We start from the raw sequence: 27930 nt of genomic DNA, 5'->3' as shown, positions 1-27930 counted from the left end.
ATAAAGAACTCAAACACTTTTGTTTTCTTTATTAAAAGCAAATGTACAATTCTTTGCCTCAACATTACTACTGAAAAGCTGGAAAAAAATACCAGATATCTACAGATATCAGTCAGTTAAAAACCGCATTAAAAAAACTAAAACAAAACAAACAAAAAAAAACTGTACAACATAAACATAACTATGTATATACATACATATGCACACATACGTGTGCATGTATACATCTGCTAAAGTGTACATCGGTATACATTTGAAACTATTTAGAGTAAAGCAATAATGGTGCTTCACACTCTGGGCCACTGCATTATGAAAGCAATACATGTTCCAAGTGTCAGATGACTGGGTCTGACCGCCAGAAGTCAGTGCATCAAGACGCCAGTACAGTTAGATATACAAGTGAACATATATCTGAGACAAACTTCCTACATTCTCACACACAGAGAGCGTCTTTACAAAGAGTCGGCATAAGAATCCCATTCTCAGTGTTAAGAGGGATACGTCTACATATCCTGTAAAAACAGTGTATGTCAAAAGTCTAGCTTCTAAAAAAAAAAAAAAAAAAAAGGACAAACAGAAAGTAGCATTTTAAAGCTATTTAATTTCTGTGCTCTTTTCCTGTTCTTACAACTTCCCTCAACCTGTAAATTTGGTTGTTATGAAACTGAAATACAGATAATTTTCTAAATAAATATAACAACATTCTCCTCCCCTTGATACAAAAATAGAAAACAAAGTCCTCTTAAGATTTTACAAAAGACTTATATTAATACTATACATTATACTCAAAAATACAGCATTCTTGAAACAAAAAAAGAAACAATGTTCATACAGGAAGCCAGTATTTGGTGATCGCATGTGTAGTCATTCCATTATAAAGACAAATGCAAATGTACTGATGTGATGAACTGGTTTTCAGGCTCAAATACTTCTAAGACCAAGTTCAGCTACGGAGCAATTCCTTATAAGACAGTATAGAAGCGTGTACAAATACATTTTTAAAAAAAGATTTGAATGAATTTTTTACAAGGTTGGAATTCAGTTTTGTTTCCAACCACCATTTTATGTTTCTTCGTAACAGACACATCCGGCTTTCAGGAAATCCAAATACATTCAATGCCCTGAACTCTGTGTTCAGAAATGCTGCGCCAGAATGGACATGGTGGAAATAGACCCTCAGAATTTCTGAGCTCTGTGTAGTCTGGTGCACTTTCTCTGACGGAAGAGAGAGAACGTGGAATGCTGCACTTTAAATGAAAGCAGGAAAGCGCTGCCTCTCTGGTATGACATTCCGCAGACCAAACTTTTCTTTTGCTTCCAGTGTCTGGCTCTAATTGCGTACGGTGCTCAGGACAGCGTAGATGAGGTCGGCCTGACCACAATGTGCCAAGTGGTGAATGTGAAACATACATGTAAGTGAAATACAGGACAACACAGTATCATATGCATTCATAACCTCCCATAAACCACCACATTCAACCGGAATAGCACAACAGCTTTGGACCAAGGCAACAGGTTACAGAACATACTTGTGTGCATCCATTTGCAATTACAGGTATAGAGCCTAACAGAGATGACCATTCATATGAGAAACAGTCCTGTTTTGCTGATTGTGGCACTGCCGTATGATTAGGTCTGTTCATTCAAGATTTAACACAGCCCGTGTGCCCCCCCACCCCAAAAAATACCCCACACCCTATAGAAAATACATACATCCATTCACCTTAAATATGAATATTTTCCCTCCACTATCAAGCGCCTGAAATTAATGGGACTGACCATCTACCATGTTTTTTGGTTTTGTTTTGTTTTCTACATTTTTGAGTACCCATGACGTCTTGAAAGTTAAACTAGAACACATCTCATGGAGAGCCATGGAGAGCAGAAGGGTTCATATATCACATTACTATTTACAAAGACCCTCTCTCTCCTAAAAACAAGATATATCAATATTTTTTGAAAGAACAAAGAAGCAGAGCAGGACATCTCAGTAACATCCAAGTTACTTACACACAATACAAACAGTGCCAGAAGGCACCTACCCTTCATCCACTAAGGGCATCTAAAGAAAACAAACAATTTTTTTTTTTGATGTGGTCACCATCATTCAGTAGTCCTGTAATAAATTCCATTCCAGTGTGCTGCAGTGGCACTCTGAGCCACAAGAGGGCTCAAGTGAGCAGATGGGCAGAGGGAGGCCAGCAGTGAGGAGGGACAGAGGACTCTACATCCTTGCAAAGTGACCCTCACAAACCACAGCTTATGAGATGAGCAGGAGAGGGGGTCATGAGAGAAAAATAAAAGAAAGAATGGAGGTAAAAGTGAGAGTGTGACTAACAGACAAACAGACTCAACTAGAAGTTCTCATAGGAGCTGAAGCAGGACAAAGCTGCTTTAGGGGTCACTCAGGGTAAGGAAGCTAGCTAGGTTTCCATTAGCATCAATTTATGCAAATGATAATGGCCCAAATTTTGCTCAGCTTTCCAAAATGGAAAATGCATGGTGTGCATATAATCAGTAAAGACAGACAACCTTACATACAAGATCTTAGCATTAGCATTGACACAAGATGCTAGAATTTCTACTTGTGAAAATTTGACCTAAATGCATATTAAGGCTAATGGAAGAAGCTATAACTTGCAAAGAACTTACCTTTTTTCTTTAAAAACATTCATTTGTGTGTGATATATTAAGTATAACAGAAAATACAGGTTGCTCAAACCTGAAAAGTGACACTTCTACATACTGTACAAAAGTCATTCTGAAAAGCCTAGTTGGGTGAGTGTTTTGTTACAGGTAAACACTGCTCTTCTTAGCGCCACAACATACATTTTGCCGCAATGTTCCATTGTACATGTACAATGTGCATATTCACTAAACCATGGTCCTTGTACATGTATTAAACAGGCACAGGTAAGGAGATCCATAACCTAACCAGATCCATTCTTAGCTCAGGTTGGGCACTGCTACCCTTCCTTCTGTAGTTATCCAGCTGAGAGAATGTGAACTTGTAAACTGCATTATGTAAGTCACTCTAAAAAGAGATTAAATGTGTATGTGTGTGTGAGTGAGTAAGAAAGACAGAGCGTGAGAGAGAGAGAATGAGAGAGAGAGATGAACATAGAACCTATGACAGCTGAGTAATGGAGTACATGAGCACACTGCACCACTGGTGAAGCGATGTACATGAGCATTTAATGCACTAAACGATCCCTCCAGACATGAGCGCAGAGGGAAAGGAGAGGAGGGAGGACAGAAGCCCAGCTCCACATGAAACACAAAGCGCATCAACTTCCTACACACTCATTCAGTCCAGTGCTCATTTCATTCCTACCCACCTTTTGTTGTTTTTTTTTCCTCCTCCAAATTAAATAGAAATTTTGACTAAATTAATCCGAGTTAAGGACAAAATGTACTTCCATCGATCTGGAGAAGAGTTGCAGCAAGAGGTTCTGAACTTCACACTCCAAGCTAACCAACGGTCAGGTGACCCCCCTACCCCCTGCATTAGACTTTGTTCATTGTGATCCTCACCATACTGCTCATTTACATATTTTTCCAATGGTGGAGCTGTAGCTTGTTTAAGGCATGATGGCTGGGCCCAGCAGGGACTTCACAACCCTCGATTCTCTACTGCTCCCAGCGTAAGGCAAAAAAAAACAAAGCGCGACTTCTCACTTTTTTTCCTTTGGCTTAGAGGCTACTCATCGATACTGAGGAATTGCTGTTGTTTTAAGGCAGACTTCTTCAGACAGAGTTTTCTACCATGCCACAGGCTTTGCTAAGCACTGGTGTAAAAAAATAAAATAAGAAAAATTCTGATTTCTGATTAGCTATAGCTTGGGGAGGAACACGCACACAAGGTTCCTAGTACACACCTCACTGTATAAACTGGTTGCCATGACCACATGCAGTTCTGGAGCTTTGGTCCTGAAACTGTCTTACAATCCAAAATGGGGACTAATGTTAAAAAGTCATCAAATAGTCTCCCCCGTATGAAAAATGTTGTGAAAATAATTACAATTGATGTTTTGCTTTTTTGGGAGGATTTGTTCCTTTGAACCCGACAAATCAATTTATGTAAATGAATATGCATTTATGGAGAAACACAAGAAATGCACTCATTTGTCAACAGTCACCTATATTGTGGGGTGCCATTCAGTCAGTAATGATGGACAGCGAGCACAGTGGCAATGATCGCATTGTCCACCTGGCATCCATCTACAGTGCTGGACTCTACTCAACTACATGGGCATGGGGTGTCTATTAAAGCACGGTCTAGTACAAGGGTCCACGGCCCTGACTTTGCAACTTACAAACAAGAGCAGAAAAGAAACTGCATCTTATGGTGTGTTTCTCCATAACAGATTTGCACAGAGACAACACCAGTTCGCTCTACAGAAAGCAGGAAAGTTGGAAAGAGAAAGAGTGAAGACAGGGGGGGAAAAAAACAAAGAGAAAAAGAAAAAAATGCCAGTCAGTGAAAAATAGATGCACAAACTCACGGACAGCTCTGAAAAACCAAAGCACACATTGTCAGCACTTTTCTTTTTGTTCTTCGACTACGCAGATGGTTGAGCGAAAAACTCCCATCTCCCCCAACGCTGGTTTCAAGTAATATCATCCAGAGTGGAAAGGGTAGAGCAACGGGGTCCGGGCATGGGGTGGTGGGAATTTGGGATAGGATGCGGCAGGGGGGCGGGCCGGGGGTCGCACATGGAGCAGACGGGTGGAGTCAGAGGTCAGAAGTCACACAGTTCCAGACAGTGTCTACAGGAATGGTTTTACGCCACTCGAAGAGCAGCGCGATGTGCAACGTGACCGGGGCGACTAGAATTTGTGAGTGCATTCTTTTATCTCGTTAAAGGCATTGGTAGGAGTAAGCAAAATGTCTAGGGATTAAACGGAGGTTTCGGGCCCCGCCCCGGTGTAGGTGTGGCCCACCCCGGAGTGGCGGCCGTTCACCCCAAATCCGAGGAAGGAGCCGAAAGTGCAGTAGTATTCGGCACCGCCCCTCCAGTGGGTGTACATCAGTTTTTTGGAAGGGCGCTCAGACCTTCTGTGGCTGTCGCTGTGGGCGTGGCCTCTCTTGCGGTCGGGGGCGTGGAGCATGGCCAGTGGTGTAAACTCAGACAGGTGGCCCCGGTACAGCTTGTCAACATTCTGCAGGGGGCAGGGCCACAGGTTGAGGGAGAGAGAAGGTACACAAGGTTATTATTGGTCAGGCTACACACACGTGCACAGGCACACAGACAGACACGCGCAGACACGCGCAAACACACAGGCACACAGAGACGCAGGGACGCACACATACACAAATACAGACAGAACAGAAGAGAGCACAAGTCGAGAGCCTCAGGAGTGATGAGTGGGAAACAACCAAATCCACATGCACCTCATGACAACATGCAGAATGTCAGCCGTTCATTCCCAGCTCTTTGTGGTCGTTGCCTCAGTCTTGACTATACATACAATATTCACACTTCATTAATACTCTATTGATACCAGCTATTTAACTTCACCCTGCAGTACTGCTTCTAACACTAGAGTGCAGTATCTGTTTTTGACACACGGTCTGTGAATTCTCTTCTATGGACATACTTGCGCTCACAGATTCAATGGGACTTTCAAAGCCTAATATGGCCAAATAACTTTTGTTTTTTAATCTTTCCTCTTTTTTCCAATATAGTACATCTTTTCTGCTTCACTCTGCGAAAAATATCAGTCTTTTAAATAACTTACATTTTCAGTGAGAATGAGAGCACTCCCAGGTCAGTGTTGTAAATGAGAATTTGTTCTCAATCACTTTTACCTGGTTAAATAAAGGTTAAATAAATAAATAAAATAAAGACTAGAAAATTCATCAGGGACTGAACAGCCTTCAAGTTGTACGGTTTCTCATGCACACCCCTCCCATCCAGTGTTAATGCATCTTTCCCTCCGACAGGACACGGTCCCCAAACCACAGACCGAGCCCCATCAAACACCACCAGAGACACCACTGCAGAGAGAGGAACAGGGGCGAGGAACTCGTACGTAATCCAAAGAAAAGTGTGTGTATCTGTGTGTATGTGCAAACAAGAATTTCTGTGTGTGCATGTGCATGTGTCTGTGTGTGGGTGTGCGTGCCTGTTAGTGACTGAGTGTGTGTGTGTAGTCCGTGTCTTTTCCCTTCATCGCTTTAACAGAAAGCAAAATAAACCAGCAACCGATTGAACAGAACCAGTTGCTTGTCACCCCAACACAGCAGAACACAGCAAACCAGCACCACGGTTACGCAGAGCAGACCACACCCCCTTTCGTCCTGCGCAAAAGTTACCATGGCACGGCTAGGCATCTGAAGTGGACTGACCTCCGTCCAGGAGAGACTCCTGGTTGTAAATCAGGACCCTTTCCGCAGTCCTACCTGTGCCGGTGCTCTGTGAAGGGCAAGGGTACACACACTCAGACCACAGCCCCCTCTGCAGGACCCCAGTAGGGCCACGTGTCCAAGTGACATCAGAGCACACGCTGCGTCTTTACAGGAACCATAACCACAACCAGACTGATAAGCTATAAGTGGTTTGCTAGCACCAACACCAGAGCTCCCCCAATGTTGGTTTTTGAGGACTCCAGAGACTACTGGTTCTTGTTCTCACCGTGAAAATCAGCAACTACTTCAGACCCAAGAAAGCAGGTGGAGTTATTGATCAATTAAGTGCTCAGTATCAATGAAGACTGGCAGACGATGTAGTCATTACCAAGATTTGGAAGCCACTGCCTTCACTAGTAATGTTTTACCATTGTACATACCTTTCATTTAATTCACACACAAACACGCTCCGATGGGCGCAGACAGAGTACTGCAGTGATTGGTGAGATGCGTTTCTTTTCTAGAGGCGGAGTCTAAAAACTGAGTGTGATTTGAACAGCATCACATTTGGCCTCTAACATCTCCGAGACATTCCATCCACGAATATCATTATTTCAACCTTCACACATTAAGAAAAAAAAAAAAAGTCAGCAAATGAAAGAATCTTGTTACAAATGTGTACATGAAACAAAAAATAGTGTAGAATGGTTGAGAGGACTCCCATTCTTAACCCTGATAGTGAAACACTTATTAAAGTTTAAAATTTTGTTCAAGAAAACAATCGTCAGCCATGAAAACAAAGACAAAGCAGGCAAAATATTAAAAGGGTCATAATGTTACCTGCTGGTATCATACAGTGTGCAGGAGACCGTTCAACTTTCCTAGCATCCAATGAGCGCCCAAACAACGGTTTCCCACAGAACGCCCGCTGGGCGACACCAACGGGTATGAAAGATCAAACGTCCAAAGACTGGCAAACCCGGCCTGGGCAGCTGGCACAGGCTGTAGCCAAGGCCGCTTGTTTACAAGGCTTCCCAGGTTCCCTTTTTACAAAAGATCTGATGCCACCAAATCTGGTCCAGGCAATCTCTTACTCTGCCTTCCTCAAACACCGGCCCCAAGACTCCACACTGCCCGAATGACTCTCCAGGGAAGAACTAATCCACCAAAGACTGGCCTGACAGACGCATTAGTATGCTGATACTAATATGCAGCTACTACCAGCACAGGAAGCAGTGTTCATGCTCTGAGACTACTATTCGCTTCCTGAAAACGACAGGTCAGGTACACAGGCTAGCTTTGGGACAAAACTACAAATAAAAATCCATTATGCATTATGTACCTGAAAAAGTGCAAAACACAATTATGGTTATAAAAATCTTATATACAGCCAGTCACCGGTGACATTGGTTTAACCAGGACTACACAAACACAGCAAGGAAACTCAAAGGCTACACAATCTCATACTGGACCTAATCGACACAGAAATGACACATTATGTGCGTTTACGTGAATGGTCATATTTGAAAAAGGAAAAAATAAAATAAAAATGTCGCTGCCCCTATCTCCTTTCTGGCCTGCAGTTTTCCATGGTGGGGGGTGCGGGGTGGGGGTGTCCATTGGCAGAAATGAGTAACTGCAGAACCAGCTTCTGCTCCACGGCTGTTCCCCTGGATGTGAAGGACCTGCCCTTAGTTTGAGCCGTTTCTCTTGCAGCCTCCCGTAATGGGCCGTACCCGCTCGCCCGTATGATAAATCTGAGTTTCTCTCAGGACACTGTGCCCCCTTTGTTCAGAGTGGGCAGGAGCGCACTGGCACACAGCCACCTGGCTGCCACAGATCTCATTTACCTAATAATTGCTTCTCGGCTCTAAATGTCCTGCCGAGACCTTGAGAGGCGAACGGAGAGGAGAGGGGGAGAGAGAGAGGGAGAGAAAGAGAGAGACTTTTTTAGTTTTAAAAAGAGAGGGGGAGAGAGAGAGAGAGAGAGAGGGAGGGAGAGAGAGAGGGGGAGACACAGAGAGAGACTTTTTAGTTTTAAAAAGAGAGGGGAGAGAGAGAGAGAGAGAGAGAGAGAGGAGAGAGAGAGGGGGAGACACAGAGAGAGACTTTTTAGTTTTAAAAAGAGAGGGAGAAAGAGAGAGAGAGAGAGAGAGAGGGAGAGAGAGAGTGGGCGAGAGAAAGAGGTTTTTTAGTTTTAAGAAGAGAGGGGCAGAGAGAGAAAGACAGTGAGAGAGAAAGACAGATAGAGTAAGATGCACCCAACTGAAGAAACACACCTTGAGCAATATACATGCAATATACATGCACATACACACATATACACATGCAGGTGTACCCAAATAATTTCCCAGCATGCAACACAACATTACTGCAGACGACCGAGATGAGCATGAAGGACAGCATGGGGCACTGGCACCAACAGGCCGCTAAAGAGAACTGGCATAACTACAGCCGATCCCAAATGACCAATGTTATATCATCATCATCAGTGCCAATACTAGAATCCTCATTGTGTGGCTAGATAATTGTTTTTTTGTAGCATTGTTTGACTGTGATGTTAAACTGCATAGTGTCTTATATGTTTTTTATGATTTTATTTTTTGAAAGTGTTCTGTTGTTTTCCTGTAAATTGCCTCAAAGAGGACAGTTAAGTTTTTAAAGTCCTATCAGTCTTACAAGTGCATTTAAAAGGTTTCAGATTCATGGAAGTTCTCACATGAACCTTTCTTAAAATGTATGCAGAAGTATACAAGTTCTATATATCTCACCAAAGGATACAAAAAATTCTACATTTTGAATAATCCATCATTTTGCTCAATATAGTACAAAGTAATCGTCTCCAATTTGCGTGTTTCCAGAGATAACTACAATCGGCCTGGGGGAAATCTGCAAGAGAAGTCCCTCGGTCCCACACGATCAATGCCGTGATAAATGCACCTGAGCTCAGATAAAGGCACTCGGCTTCGCCTAACAAATCCAAACGCAGCAATGCATTACAATGCCACATATTATTCCTCGCGGTTACAATGGGAGGAACTCCAGCGACTCTGAAAAGAAGAGATTCTTGTCGAACGCCACCGAGGTTCTCCGGGGCGCGAGCATTCAGAGACGGACAGTGATGAAGCGGCCGTCGCCGGTGAGCGATGGCCGTCTAACGAACGGGCCGGCGGCGCCGTGTCCCATGGTGACCGGCCAATCACAGGCATTCCAGCATGCAGAGAGGACAGCGGAGTCACCTCCTGTCCGGCTAGAAGCTCAGACTGCTGGAGGTCTGGGAGAGCATAAAGATGGTGGACTGCTCGGCAGTGAGGCAGCGGCGCTTTGTCTGCCGTTTCCCCAGAGACCAGAGACAGAGCCGGAGAGGGGGCCGGGGCCGGGGCCGGGCACCGGCGCGAGAGGAGGTCAGAGGTTAACGCGCACAGCGGAGAAAAGGAGCGCGGGGTAATTGCGGGTCGGCCAAAGGAGCGGAGGAGGAGGAGGAGGAGGGAAGGAGGAAGGGAAGGAGAGAGGAGAGAAACAGGCGGTTAGATAAAAGCACAATGGTGAACCTGAATTTCTCATACACTGTATAGGTCACACACACCTTCAATGTCTCAAAGAAAAGGAAATCAAAAACACACACCTCAAAGGTAAGTGTTGTTTCATAATTAGCATTCAACTATCATCCTCACTCAAGCATCCACATTAACAATTACATATAACATACGTTGCATCTTAGCTTATCTTAGCCCATCAGAGAAACTAAAATTTATTAAGTTAATATTTAGATTCGCTTTCTGTCCTTAATGATGAACATGTGGTTAGATTTCACTGACTGCTTGACGTCACTGGCAGCCAAAGTATCACCTGCACCTAAATGATGTAGATTTGTCTACTTCATAGGCCTTTTAGCTTTACTCTGACACATCTTAAATTGGAAACAAAGCCGTTTTTCTTGTCATTTTACGTTCCCTGCTGTATCAGTGTTTGCTTGCGCCGCTCAGTGTTGCACAGAAACAGGGTCATTCAAGCGGGAGAGCTTAGACTTTCAAGGGGAATTTCCTCTCAGGGGGTCGCTTCATAAACATGGGAAGGAACATAAAATCATATACACAATTTGGAACTTTGATCCTAAAACCAGGTAAAAAAAAATAAAGAAATATACATATAAAACAATAAAAGTATGTAACAAAAATAAATAAAAGTGGACAACAAAATACAACAATCAGACATCAACACAATATATAAAAACCAGGAATATGACAAGAAAATAAAGCCAGGTAACAACACAGGTCCTGAGTCTGTGCCTTTACCTGATTTGTATTTTTAATGATATAATGTTTAGATTTTCCCTGGGCAGTATTACTACAAATACTCTGAATAGGAAACGAAGACTAAATATTTAAAATGACAAAAAATCACTCACAATTATTCAAAATGTCAGAAACAAACTCTCAGAAGTCACAGACCTCCAAGACACCCTGACTCTGACAGTATTTGCACAAATACCTGAAAAAATTGTGCAAACATTATGTCTCTACATCAGTCACACAGGCTCATTAAAAAACAAACCAAACATTATCCCTAGCACATCTTCCACAGAAAAACTAATTCCACATTCATTCTACAAAAAAACAAATCTAGTCTTACAGTAGCTGGTGTGCATGTAGGGCACATGATGGAAATACACTGATGTATACACTGAGCGTCTGCTAAATGCCTGTAAAAAAAGCATAGGACCCTACTGGAAGCAGGGGAAGGAACCGTAATGGCCGCCGTTACCTGGATGCGCTCGGTGGTGGTGGGCCACAGGGTGCGCCACAGGACCTTCTTGAGCACGTCGGGCAGCAGACACACGGTGACGAGCATGATGATGCTCAGCCAGGCCGGCCCGCTGGACAGCATCTGCATGAACACGTAGTACATCCTCTGGTAGTTCAGGAACGGCCTGTCGGAGAGCACAGCCAGCAGAGTGGTGAAACGACGGGGACAAACGCGATGCTAGTAATTCTGCGATGACCGTACACGTAAGAGCCACCTAAAAAAAACACATAACGAGAGATATACCAAATGATTCCACCCCACAGCAGAGAGAAAATCACGTAGAAAAGCAGCGAGCCCCAGATGACGAAGTGGTTGATCCATGTCCAGTAGTGTGTGTCCAGGGCCAGCTGCGAACGGACAAAACAAGCGCAAGGTCAAATGTCAACCTTAACGGACCACGCCAGCACACACGGACATTTTTCATAATCCGGTCGGCTTTGTTCTTTATATTTACCTTAAGCGTGACTGTAAATACCAGCACGGTGAAGACAAGTGTTCCAAAGGTCCAGTTCCCAAACATCTGCAAGCATTGAGACATTATGAGTCACAAGCATACTGTTGCCACTTGAATGCAGCAATCAGATCGTTTTTACACGGATATTTCTGGACATTTTGCACACAAGACAGCCAATAAAACACAGCAAACTTACAAACCCAACTCTAAGGAGTGACTGGTTTGACATTCAGTTTTATCTCTTCCTTCCCAGCAGTAGCACAAGTCAAAACCCAGCGAGCACCAGCAAGAAGCCGCTTTTTAAATGTCTTTTGCCAAAGGCCGTACTCGACCCCAATCCTGCAGGTCATCCTAATGCAGCGTTTTGAATTCTAATTTATAGTATGCAGGCTTTGCAAGCCTTAAGATCCAAGTTTCATGAATTCCCATGGTAAACTGGTCAATGCAGTCACTGGTCATCGCTCACTGACAGAGGGTGGAATTTCACCAGCAGATCACTATTATAGCGGTGGCTCAAGTGATGTCGCCACAATTGTCGATAGTGATGAATGGGACGGCAACTGTACAAAATCTTATCAACTGCAGACGCAGAGAGGTGACAGCACCCCCTGCACACCCAGTATTATTTACACGGAATGAGCAAGTGGTTTACGCCAAATTACATATAACAACGGAGGGTAAAATACCGTTCAGACAGAAAAGTGCGAATGACTAACACGCATAACTTGTCTAGCATCATTCATCGATGCTGCTGGGCTCCTTGCAGACAATTAGGCCTTTTAATCTAACAGACAACTGGAGAGACCGGTGACAGCAGACCTGAAGCTAGTGTGTCTGGTCTGATCTGGATTAACTGCCATAATTTATGTCAACTCATCATATAACTGAAGCCATTGATTGGACCGGATGTTACAGCACCTACACTGATTGAGGGATAACTCTAAAACTTCCAGGTTGAGGTAGATATGGCATAGCTAGATATATATACAAGGGAAGTAATCACACTCATGTTCATGCTCAATGGTTGGAGTGGCCAACCTTGGACTTGGGAGAGTCTACAGGTCATGCAGGTTTTCATTGTTATGCATCGCACACCTGTGTAATCAACTGTTTTACTCAATCAGTTAACTGATTTTTGGGCCTAAATGGCTGCGGATTTTAATGTGAAAGCTAAAAGTAGCATGGCTCTCAAGAAAAAGAGTTAGCCACCCACACTCTAGGGGGCGACATCAGTACTTCCATCAGTTGGGTCACTCACACTTCTGAGCTCCACTACCACAGCAAGCTGGCTAATCCCACATTCTGCAATCTTGTTTTTCTTAACATAGTCAACATTGCCAATGTTTTCTTTGATCTCCACATTCCTGATTTCCACAAAAGAGCTTGAATGAAAGGAAAGGCTGGTCACCTTCCTCACTGTCGCCTCTTAAGTCTCCAAACGCTAATGGCAGCAAATTAGCATGAAGTTGCATGAGCTGTATGAAATTCATGGGCACCATTCATGCAATACACTTATTTATATAGAAACGGCTGAAGGTCGGCACATTTCGCTCGTCTGAATGTGCCTTGTTCATAAATAATAAGCGTTTTCACAGCTTATCTGACAAGAATTCATAGGTTATTCACTGTGCCATAAAATGAGGAATCTGCCTCAATGTAATCTACCTTCTCTGACATAACATTTCCACTCCTGGGAGTTAAATATATTGCTTGGCAGGAGGGGGAGAAAGTGTGAGAATCTCTCCTGATTGTGCAGATTTGCTGCCAAAGCAAGACTTGTGTGAAATCCGTACTGTGGCCAGGTTTTCACATACTGAAACTGGCTTCTATTTTAGGAAACTGCGCTGTGAATAAAAAGCAAGAATGACCCACCTTTTTGAGATTTCTGAGACATTCCAGATTTCAGAGTTTGTTTTTTTAAATACAAACAAAATGGTTTCTATTTTAACAAAAGTTCAAGGGCAAATGAAATTCGTTTGAAGGACTAAAAAATTGGTACAAAAGTGAAAGGCATGAATCCGTTTTTAAAAACTCCAATGGTTAAAATGTCCTTGCTGCAGTGAGCTGGTTTTTGTTTGCTCTCTCAATCAAATGCCAATTCAAACCAAACCTTTCAGACTGGATTCTATTATTGAAAATATAGTTCAGCTGTATATGTTGATATTGAGCTATTTCACAAAAATTCAGATTAAATAGAATGGTTCTCTGAAAAGCCCAGCTAAACACATTTTACATGTTTAATTTGTAACTATCCTTTGTTACAATGGCAATCCTTTGTTATTTGTAAGGATCTACTTTGTGTATGGTTTGCATCCAGGAAAATAAATATCACTGCATAAATTATTAATAAATTACGGCAAGCTAAAAAAATGATTGCCTAACACCAATTCATTTTACGTGTTGAGTAATAAACTTTTGCGAAGTCAAAACAAGTCCCTGAAACTGAGGTGGCGTTTAAAGATGAATGAATCAAGCGGAAGGATTCACCCAAATGTCCACCAAACAGCGCAAAGAGTCACATTCCTGTCTGGAATTGTCATTTGCCCTTGAGCTTTGAGGGAAATGAAGATGTTCCGAGCTCTACGTGATTGGCCACCATTGCTGACGAAATGCATGGCCACAGGCGCGGTGCTCAAAAACACATGGACGACATGTAGGTCTAGGTTAAGTATGCTAACACGATGGAACACGATATGGAGAGGGACGGAGGTTACTTATGTAGACCTGTGGGAGAGGTGGAGAGGGTGTAGTGGGCAGGTGGAGAGAGCAAAAAGGCCTATGAGTGATCAAGTGGTTATGCACTGCAGTGGGGGGGGGGGGGAGGCGGGGCGGGGCGTGAAAGGTGGGGGCATGAGGGGAGAAACGGTGAAACAAAAAACAAAACCAGAGTGACAGACAGAGAGGGACAGACAGGCTTACCATCTGTGTGTTTGTAGTCATTAGCTGAGGAAAGGAACAGAAGCAGAAAAAAGCAAAATAAAAAAAGAAGAGAGGGAGGAAGAGGGAGAAGAAGAAAAATTGGGACAAAAAAGTAAAGAAAATTAGGATGTTAAACTGAAAAAACAGACAAAAAAAAGCAATCAAAAAGGTTAATATGATAAAAAAAGAAATAAACAGTACAACAAAAGATGTCTGTAGCTCAACATGCTACCCCGCAGTAAATACTGTATGAATGGAAAGCCTCTGTAATGGTTTTTAAGCACTGGTACACCCAAAGGGAGTCTCCAGGTTTGAGGTCTCAAGTTCACTGTACAGCCACCAAAGAGAAGATGTGAATTTCCAGGATTTCCCAACACTTTGCCAAAAAACACAATTCCAGTTCCCTCGCTTTGAAAGAGACAACCACCATAAAGTTGGATTAATACGGATCATAATTCCATAAAGTATCATTAATACGCGCTAAACGCCTCTCTAAGGAAAGCACAATCAGAAGCCTTCCACAGCACTCTGGGTGTGCTGCTGCTTTCCGTGACGATAAAAGCCTCACCTGACCGTTGCTGGTAAAAGTGGTGTTGTCGAACAGGAAGTAAGCACCAAAGAAGAACACTACTGCATCGAAGACTCCCAGGAACGTCCAGTAGACGAAAATCCGCCAACGCAGGAGGGAGTTTTTGGCGATGTCCCTGAGAGAGACATGAGAGAAAGCTCTAATCGTGAAGGCCACGCCCTGCTTACTGCACTCGCCACCCTGCCCCACCCCGCCTCCATCTCGCATCTCTGCAACACCAGCGTTATGAGCATCATCAACAATCAGCATCAACAAAGATACCAAAGAGACACACAGGAGGGGGATACCCAACTACAAGAAACCAGCTTATCAACCACGCTTCATTCCATTCCTCCTTCCATCCTCCAGCATTTCAGAAGATGACACAGTAAGTATTTCTGTTTATCTGAAAGAGGTTTACTTGTGACACTTAGTTTTTTGCTAAATTCCATTGACTTATTATGAAAGCAGAATATTTTCCATGCTTGAGAGTTAAAATAAAGTCCAGAATCTACATCATTTTTATGACATCTTATTTTTCATTTTTTTTCGATCATTACCAAGGGTGTGATTAAATTTGGAGGGCACTACGTCCAGAGGAGAAGCAGACAGTGGGAACAGTGATTTCTCAGCGAGGCTTGACGGCCATTAGCCGCTGTGTGTGCGGTCCATCTCCCCAGCCCTACACTCACTAGCGGGACTGAGAGCTGTGAAGGACAGCGCAGTGCCCCTCAGGTCCTGCTGTGTGTCACCGCTTCTGCAGCTGGGTAAAAATAGGCTGGCAGTTGGGCAGGGGTTTGAATTTATCCTGGGGGGGGGGGAGGGCAGGGGCGGGGTCAAACAGATTTCCACCTTGAAAATTATTATGTGGGGCAGAATTAAATGGACCCTTTTCCACCTCACAAAAAGAAGGATAGTTCAATGCTCTGGGCTACTGTGCACACGCAGCAATGAATTATGCAGCTATGCATGCTGGGACATGTATGCTGTACACACTGTGATGCTTGCTGGGACATGAGATACTGTACACACAGTGAAGCATGCTGGGAAATGGAGTACAAACAAACCCAGTTACATGTAGGGAAAGACTAGGTCACATTCCTAGAGCCTCACCTGTACAGAGACGGATCTTTCTTCAGGATGTCCATGCTGATGTGCTGCTCTATGAGGCTGTACAGCAGGATGGGCAGGGAGGTGAAGCTGATGTTGTACAGGGTGAGATAAGCTGTGTCGTAGAGAGGCTGGAGAGAAGGACACAAGGAGAGAGATGTGCTTATCACTGAAATGGATTCCAGCACCATATCGCACAATGCAGTGCTACACACAGTAAGCCGCAGAAGAGTACTATTCGGGTTACTTTCCTACTGCAAGGGAGGAGTCACGTACCTGCTGGGAGAAGCCGCAGAAGAACTGGTACAGAAACTGGGGGAAGATGAAGCAGACATTCTGGAAGACAGGAAAACAAGGGTCAGCTTTTCACAAGAGACAAACCATCTTTGTCTCTTGTCACTGCCCATGTGAATATCCCCACATTCCTGTGATACGCAGCATGTCATTACTCTGTAATGTTTTTGGTTTACCCAGAATGCAGAGCGTTTTTCTTACATGAGAGAAGTGCACTCACCTTGTAGAAGAAGTACTGTACCAGCTCAGAAATTCGAATGTAGTAGTAGTGACCGTGGACAAGCAGCATCTTCTTCAAGTGTTTGAACTTGGGGATTGCATAGTCACTATTCCGCGCAGCCTGACGGCCCTCTTTACCCATAATTCCTAGGGACAAAAAAACCAGACGTTAATGGGGCTGAAATGGTCACATGCCTGCAACTTTTTTCTCATTTTATTCTTAACAGTAAAGCCAAGTAAAACTGGCAGTTTTTTATATTTTCCCCAGAACTGTTAAAAAATAAAAATAGGAAAAACACGAGAAATGAGCAAAGCAACGCAACAGAAGAGGAAGTGAGGTGACAGGAAGAGGAAGTGGGTGTCTGGAGTCTTCAGGTGAAGTGCAGAGCTCACCTATGCCGACGTGGGCCTCCAGGATCATGCTGACATCATTGGCTCCATCCCCAATGGCAAGAGTGATAGGGTGTTCCTTCGATGTCTTGATCAACTTCACTATCTGAAAGGGCAGACATTTGAGTGACATTTGTCCTTAAGTGCAAAATATTTCCCTTGTTCTTCTAAAACATGGTTTGGTGAGGTCAGGACACCCCGTACCAACACAAATTATCAACAGTGGTGATAGGTGTGTATGTGAAATGCATTCTTGTAGAAATGCCAGTAATACATCTTCACAGCCCAAACCAAAAATAACTTCTGGGGTGACACTGTCTCTGGGGCTCATGACTGTAGGGCACAGAGGACCTCAGGCCTTACTTTGCAGACAGATCTAGTATATTGCATGTAGGACACGGAGAGAGAGAGTGGGTCAGAGCAAGCTTAGGCTGTCCCACAAAATAACCGGATCTGGTCACGAATAATGATGTGGTTCACAGGCAGGTTGGAATGAGAAGGGGTTATCTGTGTGGATGTTAACAATTAAACCATTTTTTTAGTTTGCCAAGGTTCCCCAATCACAGCTCTATTTAAAGAAATAACAGCTGACAGGCAAAGCCAGTGTCTGGAGAAGTGATGTGACAGGAAGTGAGGTCACACCTGTGCTTTCTGCAGGGGCGCCATGCGGCAGCAGAGCACGGCGCTGCAGTTGCGGCAGATCTCCAGGAAGATCTCCTTGTAGTTCCCCGAGCTGTCGTCCTGCGCCGGCTTCATCACGGCCGACAGCGTGGCCCCGTCGATGATCAGGCCGTAGTCGTGGAAGTTGTTGGAGAGGCTGCATTACACACCGGGCAGGAAGAGGGAGGGAGTCAAATGCGGGTTCACATGGATGAGCAGTATGCACTTGAAATATGCACTCACAAGCATTTTTTCATGTGCCATCGGCCGCTTGCCTCTACTTGTATTTGTACCTCTGTTATGTTCAGGTAAACCTGCGCCTCCACCATTTTAACTGGAGGTTATAGATACATGTATTTTTAACAAGATTCATTTTGGTGTAGTTTTGTCCATTGCTGCATGTTGACTGTCCAGACGTGCACAAAATGATTTCCACATTTAAATGTGTTTATACATCACAGTGGTGTTACAAGAACGTTGTGTGTGAGTTACGAGATGTTAAGTACACATTATAGCTGTGTTATGCGTATGTTGTGCGTGGGTTGCAAGATGGTGTTAAGTAAACATTACAGCTGTTTTATGGGAATGTTGTGCATGGTTTGCGAGATGGTTAAGTAAACATTACAGCCGTGCTATGAGAATGTTGCGTGTGGTTTGCGAGATGGTGTTAAGTAAACATTACAGCCGTGTTATGAGAATGTTGTGCGTGGGTTGCGAGATGGTGTTAAGTAAACATTGGCGTTAAGTAAAACAAACAGCGGAGTGCTGCGTTCGGGGGGCGCTCGGACCCGGAGAAGGTGTCGCGGGGCATGCTGCCCTGCTGCCTCAGCACGGTGCGGCTCAGGTCGAACAGCACGTCGTGCAGGCTCTGCTCCTCCGTGCGCTTGGTGGTCAGCTCCAGGATCTGCGTGCTGCGGCGGAACAGCTTGCTGGCGTAGCAGGTGGCCGCCGCCGTCTCCATCTTGTCCCCCGTCAGGACCCACACCTTCATCCCGGCCTTGTGCAGCGACTCGATGGTGTCCGCCGCCTTCTCCTGGAGCCTAGAGAGGCCGGAGGACCAAGGAACCAAATAAATCCATCAATTAATCCAGCAGTTCTCCTCCCAGAGAGCGACCCTTTGGAGTGGCTGTGCACACGCGTGCAGGTGGATCTAGAAGCGAATCGCAGAGGTGCCCGGGGCGTACCTGTCCTCCACGGCGGTGGCGCCCAGCAGGATGAAGTCGCGCTCGATGATGTCGTAGGCCTCGGCCAGCCTGCGGTCTCGGTCCTGCAGGGCCAGCTTGGCGCTGTTCAGGCGCTGGCAGACGTCTTCGTACTCCGCCTGCGTCAGGGTCTTGTAGGCCACACACAGCGTCCGCAGGCCCTCCTGTCCGTCACACGCGTTAGACAGTCAGTCAGTCAACAGATCAACACTTAACAAAGACCACTGATTCTCAACACTGCTGGGCTATAGGATAGGCTGGTTTTTACTTTCACCTTCAAAATAAACAACTGATTTTGACTTTAGAAACCAGGCGAGGCTAACTAACTGTGTAATGAATTGTGCTAATTTGCCACTTAAGTACTGAGGAGCAAGAAAACCAGCAGACCCAGGTTTACTATCCAACCAACAATTCACAATTCTGGGGAGGGCAAGTGCTCTATCACACTGACCCCTCCCTCCATCAAGGGGCAAAAAAGGGGGGGGGCAGGGGTGTAGACGGCAACATTCTACCGTGTTGTGCAGAAATCTGCTTTCTGTGTCAGACACAAAACTGGGTCAGTACTGGTGCCAATGGCAACCGGAAAGCACCCAAAATGATGTCACCAGGCTGCTTGCTTGCTGCAAAAGCTGTTCCCACAGTTCCCACATAGCTCCCGAGGCAGGGCGATGAACAGACTCCACACAGCCTAGGGGTTCCACTGAGCACCACAGCTACAGAGGCTAGCAGTGGACACCACACCACAAGCCCATAGACTTCAACACTGAATAAGACACTCTAAGCAATACAGCAGTAACTACAAACAACTTGAGCAAAATCCCATTTTAGTGATTGAACTCTATATGCTGCACAGGATTATTTTTCTGTTGTTGCAGGAGCCTGTCTGGCCACATTACAATGTGTCTTCACGTGCAACTGCTTTTGCAGAATTCACACGTGCCAATCTGTTCGACGTCCACCAGACTTCAGCAAAACTAAGGCAGTATAATCAGAGAGAACAGAACAGAACAGATCGAAAAGAACGGACAGAATATAAAAGAACTGAATTCTAGTCTCCAGAGGGAAATTGGCCGAGTGGCAGCACATCCATTAAGAGCACTCAACAGGTAATGGGACACCGTCTGTATTTTTTTACGATATGTACATAGTCAATATGAAAACACTGTCTGTTCCTATATACAGAGTAACACATCAAATGCCTTTAGCGTAGAGGTGGGAGGTCCTATTGCTGCAGGGCTCTATCCTTTTCTCACCAATCGCACCTCGCGCAGTCGGCTAACACCTGGCATAAGCCACTGCTTATTCACTCATTGATAACAGTAAAATGTTTCATAAAGGGACACGCAATCCATCTTTAGACAAAGTTCATCAGTTTATCAATAAATAAATAGCTAAGCTGGGAGATCATGTAAAGGATTTTGCTAAGACGCAGGCATGGAGTTCAGAAACAGACCCTCCAGGAATGGGGTCTCCCACCCTGCAGAACAGTGCAACGGGCTGAACACAGCCTCTACTCACCACAGCGTTATGCTCCACCCGGGCTCGGACCTGCTCCACCTTTCCGGAAATCACCCTGGGGAAGATGGCGGAATCAGCCCCTTTGCAGAACAGGTAATACTCGCCTGCAACGAGAAGAAATGGGGTCAAACACAGGTAAGCCGCGAGATCCTAGTCGCCGTGCCAACGTCACTTCTGCAGAAGCAGATTCTGGGTGAATTACCTGTGGTGGAACGCACTATCACGCTCATTCTTCTCCGGACCGAGTCGAAGTTCAGCACCTCCAGCAGCTCAAACCTGCGAACGGAAAACAAAACCTGGGTCACAAACCTGTGCAAACACAGGCAGAGTCCAAACCACAACATGAAACGCATGTTTCGTTTCCATTGTTTACGCTTCACATACCCAGCACATGCACACATGAATATTACACAGCTGTGTACCATGGACATTTAGTCTATGTCTATCATACAGCCATGTACCACATACAGTTAGTGTGCATCCTGCCCTTCCTCCAATTCTGTCCTTGCATGCACTCCCAGCTTCCTCCTCAGACCAAATCCAGTATTCAGGCTTCATTGCTCAGTACCCTTCTTATCACCAAGGTAACAAGGCAAGGAGCAGTGCGCCTGCTTGTTAAATTTAAATGAACATATTGATTAATAATTTAATTAAGTAGGACTCCACTCAGAAGACATCTGATGCAAGCGTGTGGCTGCTCAGACGAGCGCGGCGGGGGTGGGGGGGGTGCTGTGACCCCGCAGAGTTCACACGCGCCCCAGAGCGACTCTTTCCTCAGAGGGACTGCAGAATCCAGACGCACAGCTGCTCTGATCCCCCACAGCCCCCCACCTCCGGGCACAGCCGCGACTGCCTGTGCTCACTGAGAGACGCGTGCGGAGGGCAGGGCGTGGCGTGAAAATACCTGAGTGCCGTTGTCAGAGAAACAGGTCGGCCTGCCCCTTCAGGTCAAAAAAAAAAAAAAAAAGCCTCTAACCATTAAAAACTAAAATGTCAACTCTCAGGGGTTATAGGATTATATATTTTTATTCTGAAATTGAATCTTTCATTCTGTAATTTTACTTGTGTAATTTCCATTGTTTACTTGCTGATGTTTTTCAATGTTACATTTTATTTTCTATCTGGACAGCAATTTGAACAACTGTATGAGAAAAGCTGTACAAATAAAATGTATTATTATTATTATTATTATTATTATTATTATTAAGCTTAAAATAGACAACAGGGGAGACACAATGTGAAGGCAATAATGATGATTTTAATATTCATAATTTGCAATTGTGTCAGTTATGGCTCATTCTAGATCTAGATTCTAGATTCTAGATGCTGATTATGTGTGTTCATGTACGTTTGGGCGTGTGTGCACATGCATGCGTATTTATGCGCATTTATGTTCACGTGAATGCACCAGCGGCCAAATTATTGCCCGTGGACCATTTCTTACATCGGACTGATTCAGACATGTTTCCAAAGTTCTACTCTCTCGCTGTCTCGCCCTCTTGTTCTCTCGCTCTCTCTCGGTCACTGTCTCTCACTCAAATTGTGTAAGGGCTTTGTAGGACAGAGAGCCATTATTAATCCATTGACAGGCCATTGTTCGGAGGACAGCGATTCCAGCTCACATAAATTATAACATGACAAGTACTGATTGGATATCTACATCCAGAATGAATTACAGAACGATTTCCAGGAGACATCCAATTTTAACTTTCGGAAAGTTTATTGCAGAACATCAGGAAACAAACCGACGTGTGCTGCGGTCAAACTTACAAAAACAATTTTAAGACCCTTGTCCGATTTTAAACCTTGTGAGGTCACATGGTCCACATGCCCACGACCATCACGGCATTGCGCAGACCTCGCACCTGACCGCGATCTCATTCCGGAGGTTAGGATTTAGACACCTGAACCATAAACCAGGCTAAGCCTCCAGGTCACGGGTCTAACACATGACTCGCGACAGCTGGCGTCGAGCTGTACAACTGGGGCGCCGCATTCCAGGCGACTGGGCTTCAGACCCTGAGACGCAGCCGTGCATCGGCAAGGTGCTGCCAAAGAGGCCGCCTGCTGAGGGCTGATCGGTCACATGACTCTCTGAGGCCGGCTGCCCTCGAGCCGTGCAGGGCGGGGCCGACTCACCTCTCCACCTCGTCGTCCCTGTTGAGGAGCTCCATGTGACTGTCCTTCAGCCGCAGGTAGGTGAACCCCAGCCTGGAGGGAGCCAGACACAAAGGCCACGTGAGGAGTAGAGGAGGCACAGGAGGAGTGACGCACCAGCGGAGCAGAGGAGGAGCAGTGGAGGAGCAGAGTAGGAGCAGAGGAAGAGGCAGTAGTGGAGGGGAGAGACCTTACCTCTTCATGCCCTCCACCAGCGCCACCTCGTCGGGGGAGGAGGAGATGTAGAAGGAGGTGGACTTGCCCTGGTGGATACCCCTCTTGATACCGTCGACAGTCTCCTCCTCCTTCACCTGCACGGTGTGGCAGAGGCAGAGAGCGCGGAAGAACAGCTCCTCCCGCTCCTAGAGAGGGAAAGAGAGAGGATGTAACGTACTCTGCCAACGGACACATACACATACACACACACACACACACACACACACACACACACACACACACACACACACACACACACACACACGCACACACGCACACACACACGCACACACACACGCACACACACACAAACACACACACACACACACACACACAGACACACACACACACACACACACACACACACACAACCAACGAACACACACAGACACACCACCAATGGACACACACACACACTGCCAACGGACACACAAAGACACACCACCTATGAACACACACACACACACACACACACACACACACACACACACACACCACCAACGAACACACACAGACACACCGCCAATGGACATACACACACACACACACACGCTGCCAACAGACACACACAGACACACCACCAATGGACATACATACACACACACACACACACACACACAACCAACGAACACACACAGACACACCACCAATGGACACACACACACACACTACCAACGGACACACACAGACACACCACCTATGAACACACACACACACACTGCCAATGGACACACACACAGACACCACCAACGAACACACACACACACACAACATTTAAAACAATGCCGACGACACACAGAGCAGGTATTGCACTGACATCAGAGAGAGAATATATTACACACATCATCAAGAGACACTGGAGAAATGTGGATTTCTAATTGGCAGGGTCCGGGAAAGTCAGTTCCCATTCTCTGCACTAATTTGTCATCCGCCCGGCCAGATTCAATTACCCAGCCACACGCTGGATTAAAGCTCTCCCAGAGGGTCACGAGAGCACGTATGAGTCACCAGGATTAAGGCGTCTAAACCAGTGTAACTTCAGTCAGACCTACAAAGGAAATTCAAACCTGAATAGAAAATGAATAGCACACTAACGCTGAACATGGCAGGTCAATAAGACAGGCTACAGCAGTCTCTGTTTAAACAGCATTTTAACAGTTTAAACAGTATTTTACTTTATGTGTTCAATTTCTAATGTCTTTTATTTTATATTATCTAGACAGTTCATTTGACTACCTATTTCCTTATTTTTATTCATACTGACCTTGATTTCGAATAGGTCTTGATTTGCAAAATGTGTACCTAAATTGGATTGCAAATCTTACATAAATTCTTAAGAAAACTGTTTTTACAGCTTAAATTTTTTTAAATGTATTGATTTACTATATTTTATTGTGTCTATATAAAGCCATTGTAAGGTGCATTCTGTAAACAATTGCTTTTCATATCACCATCTCGTGTGTTACCTCATGCAGTAGACATCCAGGCCATGGTGTGGCGCTGTCTCTCACCTTCCCTCCTGCTCCAGGCGAGGAGTCAATCATGTCGATGTCGCAGGAATCAGGCATGATCTGCCCATTGCAGATGGCGTGGGGGACATAGATGTGCCCGTCCACGCAGCACTCGATGAACTCCATGTTGTTTTCCGTCAACGTCCCCGTCTTGTCTGTGAAGACATACTCCACCTGAGGGGAATCGACAGAGGGATTGTGGGAAAAGAAGGCGAACCGCGGTCTTGGACCGCTTTCACATACCCCACAGCAGTCTCACTCCAGCCCATTGCAGCAGATTGCAAATGGATGGTAAAACCCTTTTAATAAGTTACTGACATTGATAACGCAGCTGTTCAGACTAAGCACGGCTTACGTTTGATCCCTTTAAGCTATTATGGGCTCAGAACAGATGATAAAACAGGAAACAGCAAGCGTCTCCTTTAACTGAGCACCCCGTCCCGGGGGGTCTGAAGACGATGGATCAATACATTTCCAATTTTCACATTTCACCACAGTTCCACTGCTCAACTGCTGGGTTAGCGCGCGTTCGTTCACCTGTCCCAGCTCTTCGTTGAGGTCGGACGTGTTCACTAGCGCCCCCTCCCCCAGCTCCTCGTCAAACATCTCGTCGTCCCAGGTGATGAAGTAGGAGCCCAGGAACTTCTGCATCTCCACGGTGACGTACATGGACACGGGGATGATGTAGTTGAAAAGCACCATGAAGGCCAGGAAGTCCGTGAAAGCTCTGATCAGCTGAAAGGAAGCAAGCGCGGTCAGAGAGGCGGGAGGGAACCAAACTGCAGCTGCCGGGTATCATGGGAAATGTAGGCGAAACTCACCACGTGCCGCTGCCTTTCCGATTCCGTCCTCTCGTTGTACCAGGGCTCGTCTCGGTTCGGGTTGGCCTGCCACACGTACTTCAGCACAGTATTGATCAGAGCTTTGCTGATCAGGATGCACAGGTAGACTACCAGGTAGGCATTCATTGACCTGCAGGGGCAGCAGAGAGTAATCTGAGCAGGAAAAGAGGAACTGCAGGGCAAAAATCAGCAGACAGATGAGAAACAACAGTGGCCTTCCTGACGTATGCCTCTGTTTTCAGCAGCTTATACACATCAATTATACAGCACCTGAGTGAAAAAGCTCATGCAGAGGGGCAAGCTAAAAGAGGAAATGGTAAATAGCTTGAGAAAACAGGAAGTGATGACACACCTACACCTGAAATGAAGAAAGTCAGGCAATACAAGCCAATAAATCCCGGGCTTACACTTTAAATAGTCACATGGCAGAGAAGTTATCCAAAAGTTCAAGTGTGGGGTTGCACAGCACAGCAAAAAGAATGTGCTGACACAACGCTGGTGAGAGAGGGAGTCTTACTTTTCCACAGCAGAGCGCTTCTGGGATTTGGACTGGTAGTTCAGCGCCATCTTGGTCTCCATGCCCGTATAGATGGCGACAGCTATGAAGAACAAGCAGGAATTAAGTGCCTGCATTTACTTGTTCAACTTAAGTTCAACTTAAGGACAAATCTATGTGTCTGAAAATAGGAAAGCAGTTTTTTCCCCCTTGAGTTTTGCTATAATGGAAATGAATAATGAAGAGAGTTACCGTAAATACATTCAGTGTTTTTCAGTGTGGCTCCTCGCAGTAGCAGGTTCTCTGACCCTAGAGGCCTAAAATAAAAATGAGGGCATTATTTCCACAGAACCGCGGAACGTTCTTAGGCATTCAGAGCTGTAACTGTGCAGCATAATGAGATCAGTACAGCACCGTGGGAGAATATGATAACGGCTGCTTTGATTTTTATGGGCTTCTGTTAGGTCTTTGTCCAATGGTTTAATTTCAAAAAACAAAAAAAGGCCAACATGCTCCATCCATATGACACACCAGAAAACTAAGATCCATTGGCACTGAAGAGGTTTCCTGGGTTCACACAGATGCATGGATTTGGCTGGTTCCTACACACTCCAGCCTAGTGGATGTTTTGCCATCTCAAACAGCGCTGAGCTTAGCCTACTCTAAAAGCAAATCATATTTCCACTGCAGCTTCATTAACACAAATTATAAATGCTTGGGGGATCAATTCTTTTCCAAAGCTGAACTGCATTCCATCAGATAAATGTATAAACATACTGAATACAAACATACATGTATATGTATAATTAAAACATTAACCCTTGTGTTTGTTTTATGTCAAGCTGACCCATTTTAAACATTTAGTAAATGAGGAATGGGCTAAACCTGTTTTGTGGTGCTATTTGTTGTTCATCATCTGTATTAGCTTTATGACCTTTTGCCTATATGGTTTCTTTGAACATAATAAGATGAAGACGAAATAAACTGAAAATTCAAAACAATAAATATAATTAATATACTGCCATAAAACCTTGTTTCATTTTTCACATAAAAAACATGATTTATGGCCCCTGTGCCTTCATTATAATGGATTTATCATTATTCATATTTTAATCACCAAAAAATAAATAGCATTTTCATCGTTAAATATGATCTAGCAAATGGCAACCATTAGCCATATATAATGTTTATATTGTTTGTAACTAAGGTAAAGATTGTATGTATATACATATATATATATATATATATATATATATATATAGTATTTCTGCATGCATGTTATTTCTGCTTTGCTTTCAAATCCCAATACAGTCCTGAGTATATTTAACCCAGGCTAGCACATTCACAAGTGCTAATTAGTAAAGAGAACACAAGGTTTAAACATACCAACAAGCACATGGGAGACAGAGTGAAAAGCTAAAGTAAACCTTGGCTGGACCAAAATGGCAAATAAGAGTGGGTTTTACCTCACAGAAGGTTCGTTTCTGTCTTGATAAATATTGATGCGCCCAACAAATCTGAAATCAGATAGGAACAGAGCCTTCAGCTGCACACCCACAAATCCATACCAAAAACAAACATCATTTATTCAACACTCTCAAACCAAAACACACACACTGTGTGCATCTGCCTCATTCACCAATAACAAACAGCAGGATAAAGCACTCACGCACACACGCATGCATGCACACGCACTATGCAGACACGCACGCACACAGAGGCACACACATGCATGCACGTACGCACAAAGGCACATGCACACACAAACACGCGCACACACGCGCACACATACGCACTCACGCACACACATACGCACACACAGAGCACCTAGTGGCCATACATTCCGCATTTCCCCGGCAAACAGCAGCGCGTTTGCACACATCCACCCGGTGCTGTGGCACAGTCCGTTCAGCCACCCGCACCGGACAGGTGCTCACTCACTTGTAGAGGTCAGGCTGCGGCTGCTGGCACTCGATGGTGGCCTGCAAGCTGTCCAAGTCCTCCTCTGTTTTAAAGGCCTGCGTGTCCGGCACTGCGTAGTACGTCTGCGCAGCGGGGATGCAAGAAAGACAGGGAGAGTTAGAGTGAGAGAGATCATATCCCTGTTTTATGTGCCGAAAGCATTCATATGGCCAACATTCTAAATTAATTCATGTCAGTAAAGAAATTTTATTTGAATGTGGTGGAAAATAAAAAAACAAAAACTCCAGCCCCAC

General features: G+C 44.9%; 1 protein-coding gene across 8 annotated transcripts in view; it reads right to left on the bottom strand.

The window, feature by feature from the left end:
• Positions 1–14: 14 nt before the first annotated feature.
• The window catches only part of atp11a (ATPase phospholipid transporting 11A), a 62043-nt gene continuing 34127 nt past the window's right edge, over positions 15–27930 (bottom strand). Inside the window, exons 7-31 of one of the 8 annotated variants that reach the window (XR_010325732.1) lie at positions 27656–27759; positions 27181–27231; positions 25967–26031; positions 25736–25817; positions 25198–25348; positions 24914–25111; positions 24332–24550; positions 22845–23011; positions 22632–22703; positions 20695–20768; positions 20493–20596; positions 18957–19138; positions 18561–18812; positions 17755–17929; positions 17116–17218; positions 16724–16869; positions 16486–16545; positions 16213–16340; positions 15100–15235; positions 14532–14555; positions 11613–11678; positions 11402–11505; positions 11117–11282; positions 4305–5163; positions 15–2245 (exon numbers count right to left, since the gene is read on the bottom strand). Coding sequence is in view for 6 of the 8 variants with exons in the window: in XM_064310267.1 (XP_064166337.1) it covers positions 4900–5163; positions 11117–11282; positions 11402–11505; positions 11613–11678; positions 14532–14555; positions 15100–15235; positions 16213–16340; positions 16486–16545; positions 16724–16869; positions 17116–17218; positions 17755–17929; positions 18561–18812; positions 18957–19138; positions 20493–20596; positions 20695–20768; positions 22632–22703; positions 22845–23011; positions 24332–24550; positions 24914–25111; positions 25198–25348; positions 25736–25817; positions 25967–26031; positions 27181–27231; positions 27656–27759 (3093 nt within the window). In the remaining 2 variants the exon portion in view is untranslated. Of the gene's footprint in view, positions 5164–9591; positions 9681–11116; positions 11283–11401; positions 11506–11612; positions 11679–14531; positions 14556–15099; positions 15236–16212; positions 16341–16485; positions 16546–16723; positions 16870–17115; positions 17219–17754; positions 17930–18560; positions 18813–18956; positions 19139–20492; positions 20597–20694; positions 20769–22631; positions 22704–22844; positions 23012–24331; positions 24551–24913; positions 25112–25197; positions 25349–25735; positions 25818–25966; positions 26032–27180; positions 27232–27655; positions 27760–27930 lie in introns of all 8 variants that reach the window. The other 7 variants (XR_010325731.1, XM_064310271.1, XM_064310267.1 and 4 more) reach the window with 7 other exon arrangements.

The sequence above is a fragment of the Anguilla rostrata genome, chromosome 15 (genome assembly GCF_018555375.3).
Source record: "Anguilla rostrata isolate EN2019 chromosome 15, ASM1855537v3, whole genome shotgun sequence".
Classification (NCBI taxonomy): domain Eukaryota; kingdom Metazoa; phylum Chordata; class Actinopteri; order Anguilliformes; family Anguillidae; genus Anguilla; species Anguilla rostrata.
The sequence above is the reverse complement of the archived record's forward strand: the minus strand, read 5'-3'. Positions and strand labels throughout refer to the sequence as shown.